Source organism: Orycteropus afer, unplaced genomic scaffold (genome assembly GCF_000298275.1).
Source record: "Orycteropus afer afer isolate SDZICR_OR568_19922 unplaced genomic scaffold, OryAfe1.0 scaffold00469, whole genome shotgun sequence".
Taxonomy (NCBI): domain Eukaryota; kingdom Metazoa; phylum Chordata; class Mammalia; order Tubulidentata; family Orycteropodidae; genus Orycteropus; species Orycteropus afer.
In genome coordinates this window covers 936189-940357 of record NW_006922056.1, presented here as the reverse complement: position 1 = coordinate 940357, position 4169 = coordinate 936189, and the positions used below count along the sequence as shown (strand labels likewise).

General features: G+C 62.6%; 1 protein-coding gene across 1 annotated transcript in view; it reads right to left on the bottom strand.

The window, feature by feature from the left end:
- Nucleotides 1-4147, bottom strand: part of NKAIN4 (sodium/potassium transporting ATPase interacting 4) — a 14697-nt gene extending 10550 nt beyond the window's left edge. The window contains exon 1 of the mRNA XM_007954676.1: nucleotides 4094-4147. Within this exon, the coding sequence (XP_007952867.1) occupies nucleotides 4094-4147 (54 nt within the window). The remainder of the gene's footprint in view (nucleotides 1-4093) is intronic.
- Nucleotides 4148-4169: the final 22 nt, after the last annotated feature.

Below are 4169 nucleotides of genomic sequence, written 5' to 3'. Positions count from 1 at the left end.
CAAACACCTGTTTTAAGATCTGCCCAGCTTCAGTAGATAGCTCTGTCCTAGGACAGACAGACATCTGTGTTAAGACCTGCCCAGACCCAGCAGGCCCTGCCCTGGGACAGACAGACAGACACCCATTTCAAGATTTCCTCAGCTCCAGTAGCCCTGCTCTGGGACAGACAGACAGACAGACCCGCCCAGCCCCAGCAGGCCCTGCCATGGGACAGACTGACAGACAGCCATTATAAGATCTCCCCAGCCCCAGCAGGCTCTGCCCCAAGATTCGTGATTCGGCTCAGGATTCCTGACGGAGCAGCCACAGATCATGGTGCCTGGGCCGGTCTCCCCGGCAGCCAGAAGGGCCCCGTGATTTCCGGGGAAAGGCCTGCCCTGGCTGCTGGCCCAGGCTGCTTCCCAGCTGGACCCCTGCCCATCCCTCACCTGGCTCTCTGTGTCCTGAGGACCTTGCCAGGCCATCTGTCCAGCCCCCCATTGACCTCTGCAGAGACTGGGCTCTGGGCTGGGAGAGAGCTGGGTTCAGAAGCCCAAACAAAGGAGGGCCCCTCAATGCTGCAGGCTCACAGGTCGCTGACCCCATCTGGGCCCGAGGTGTTGCTTCTTTCCCTGCATTGTGAGAGCAGGACCCTTTATTGGGTGTCCAGATGGGCTCAGGACACCCCAGTCAAAGTCCTGATGGGTGGAGTCCCCATGTCACTTTCCCACTCCCCAAAATCAGAGGGGGCTTCCTAGTCTTCCCTGTTCATCTGCACTGTGTTCCTGGCAGGCAGGGCCAGGTCCTCCTTGCTGCCCTAGAGGAAGAGTGGGCAGAGGACCAGACCAGGAGGGCTCAACCAGGAAGGATCCAGCAGCTCAGACGGCCACCTCAACCTGAGAACAGGGAGTCAGTGCTCCACCCAGCACTCAGTTCTCCAGCCACCAGCCCACTGCCAACACAACGCTGAGCCCAGACCCCTTGGAAATCTGGTAGGACTGGTGACGTCCCCGCCGCCCAGCACTGGGCCCACATCAGCCCTGAGCTCAGCCCACTCCCAGGTGTTGGAGACCAGGCTCCCAGCTCACACACCCACCCCCTGCACCTCAGTCCCTGCATCTGTGAAGTGGGAAGCAGTCACTGAGTCATGCCAGGTCAGAGGTGGGTGAAGGTGTCCCATCATGGCCAGTGGTTGTCACTGCTGTTGGTCAACAAGGGGTCCAGCTCACCACCACAAGAACCTCAGTGCCATGAGGGCCCTGCCCCAGCCCCATGTGAGGGCTTGTATCCAGAATCCTGCTCTTCTCCATTGGCCCAGCGGCCTCTGCTCCAACCATCCTTGGGGACGAGGCTGTGGGCACGCCTGAGGGCTCAGCAGGGAGGAAGGGTCAGTACAAGCAGGGCAGCAAGCGGCTCAGGGCTGTGTCCCGACAGAGAAGACCTCAGGCCCGGGCCGAGTGACTGCCATGGCTGCTAGAACAGCCGGCGTCTGCTTAGTGATTATGCCGGCCCCAAAGTCTTGCTGCTGCAGGCCGCCACCTTCTCTGTCGGAGATAGGTGCTGTGAGCTGAACTCACACCCTGCCAGGCCCCAGGCCCAATCCCTCCCAGGCCCCTTGTTCCCCTTCCGGTCAATGTGACAGAAGCCCGCCTGGGAAACAGCTCCGGTGGCGGTGGCGTCTGAGCGGGAAAGTTCACGCTGTTCCTCAGGAAGGCTCCAGGAGAGAAGTTGGCTCTTTGTCCGGTAGCCCAGTAACGAGAAAACCCTCACGCGTCAAAGAGAGCAGCTGCAGGCCCCCTCCCTTTGCTACCGCCACCCTGCACACAGCAACCAGTGCGCTGTGGGGGCTTCGGGCTGCTTCCCACACCCCCGCCCCCAGGCTGGACAGACCTACACTCCTCTCAGCAGGACAAGAGGCTTCCCACGGCCCCTGCCACAGCACAGCTGCTCTGCTCCGGGGGCTGCCAGCTGAGACGTGCGCTTTCAGAAGCCCAGGTCAGGGAGCCCTGCTGCCCTCAAGCTGAGGGGCCCTTCCGCCCAGTCCCACCTGCCCCCACGGTCCATACGGAGTTAAAATGGGCAGTGCCACCCAGCCTGGTCCCTCCAAGCTCGGAGGTCACACTTGGCCCTGGGTCATTGGCAATGGGACTCCCACATCTACCCCCCCTACCTAGTAACCCCAAAGTCCGCACAACCAAACTGAAGTCCCCACCATCCCAGAGCACTGCCTTCTGTCATTCGTGGCACTCCAAAACTCAGGGTTGGCCGGGGCTCATGCCTGTTCCTTACTCCACGTCCTGGCCCTCATGCCTGTCCCCCGCCCCTGTCCCTCATGCCCGTCCCTCACTCCCCGTCCCTCATGCCCGTCCCTCACTCCCGTCCCTCATGCCTGTCCCTCACTCCCCTCCCTGTCCCTCATGCCTGTCCCTCACTCCACCACCCCCGTCCCTCATGCCTGTCCCTCACTCCCGTCCCTCATGCCTGTCCCTCACTCCCGTCCCTCATGCCTGTCCCTCATGCCTGTCCCTCACTCCCATCCCTCATGCCTGTCCCTCACTCCCCATCCCTCATGCCTGTTCCTCACTCCCCATCCCTCCTGCCAGCTGCTCAGGGCCCCTCCTTCTCATTTGCTTCAGGCCTCCACGGCACATAGTGGCCTCCTAAGGGATGACTGGAGCTCTGGTGGCCTAGTGCCTAAGGCATTTGACTGCTAACCAGAAGGCTGGTGGTTCAAACCCAACAGCCACTCCTTGGAAGGAAGCTTGGGCAATCTACTTCCATAGAGATACCGCCTCAGAAATCCAAGGAGGGGTTGCTATGAGTCAAATCAACTCAACGGCAGTGAGTTTGGGTTGTTTTTTTTTTTGAAGGATCCGTGCCACTGAGGGGAACCTCCTGCTAAAGGCCTGCAGTGGCTCCCTACTGTCAGGCGGGGTCTTGGGGCCTCTTGGCCTCAGGCAGTGGCCCCACCTCTCCCTCCGGGCTTATGTGCTGCCAACGCACCCCCACGGAAGCCCTGAAGGCCGTTCTGTGCCACCTCCCCATGGGCTCCTGCCCTTGACACTGCCCCAGGGAGCTCCTGGAGGCATCTTTCTTCAGAGGTACGGCTCTCAGGAGCTCATGGGGCAGGACATCAAAGCCTGCACAGCCACCAAGGCCCAAGGTGCTCATGGCATCCTTCCTGGGCCTCTGGGTCACAATGAAGCAGCGGTGTCAGCTGCCCAGCTGAGCCCTCAGCACCCCAGCCAGTACACAGACAACAAAACACATACCTCCTTTTCAAGATAGAGACCCAGAGCCCATCGGCCACCTTGGCGAAGGGACCACTCTGCCTGGGAGAACTCTGGCTGCAACCTTTGCTCAGCTGGTCCTCCTGGGTGGGCAGTGGGCTTGGGAAGGATCGGAGCTGGGACGCCAGGACAGAATGCAAACTTGGCTGAGAGACATTCAAGTTCTCTAACAAAGCCCCGCACTGCACACAAGGCCTGGGAGACACAGGCCAGCCCGGGGTTCTCCGGCTCTTCACTCCCCCTTCTCACCAGGCCAGGGAGAGCCAGGCTGCCTCTTCCAGCCCTAGCTGTGCCAGAGGCAGGAGGGCGCCACTCACACACACGGGACCAGGTGCTCACACCCCGTCATTGCAAACTCACACGCGGCCCAGGGGGTGTCAGGGCTCAGGAACCATCCACAGGCACCAACGCAGTCTGGGCGCACCCTCCTCCGCACACGCTCAGGGCCACACCAGACTTCGGACACTGCGCCCCAGGCACAGCAGTGGCTTTTGCGACCGCACCCACCGAGACTTGCTGAGTGCAGGCCGGGCTCACCGGGCACCCACTGCGCGAAGTGCGAGTTCCCGGGCGCCGAGGAGAAGGCCCGCTCAGAGGCTAGGACGACAGGAGGGTCCCGGCGTCCCCGCAGCGCCTCCACCTGCCCGCGCCTTTTGTTGGGCGCCGCCTCCTCCCGGCACCTGTCCCCGCCGCTCGGGACTCCGCAGGCACACACACCCGGAGGGGCGATCGGGGTCGGCACCGGGCGCGGCGGAAGGCCGGCGCGGGACCCAGCGGGGCGATCCGGGGAATGAGGGGCCCGAGGGCGGTCGGAGCCACTCACCAGCTGGAGAGCGCAGAGGAAGAAGAGCGCGCAGCGGCCAGTACTGCAGCCCATGATGCCCTCGGCGCCCCTCTGC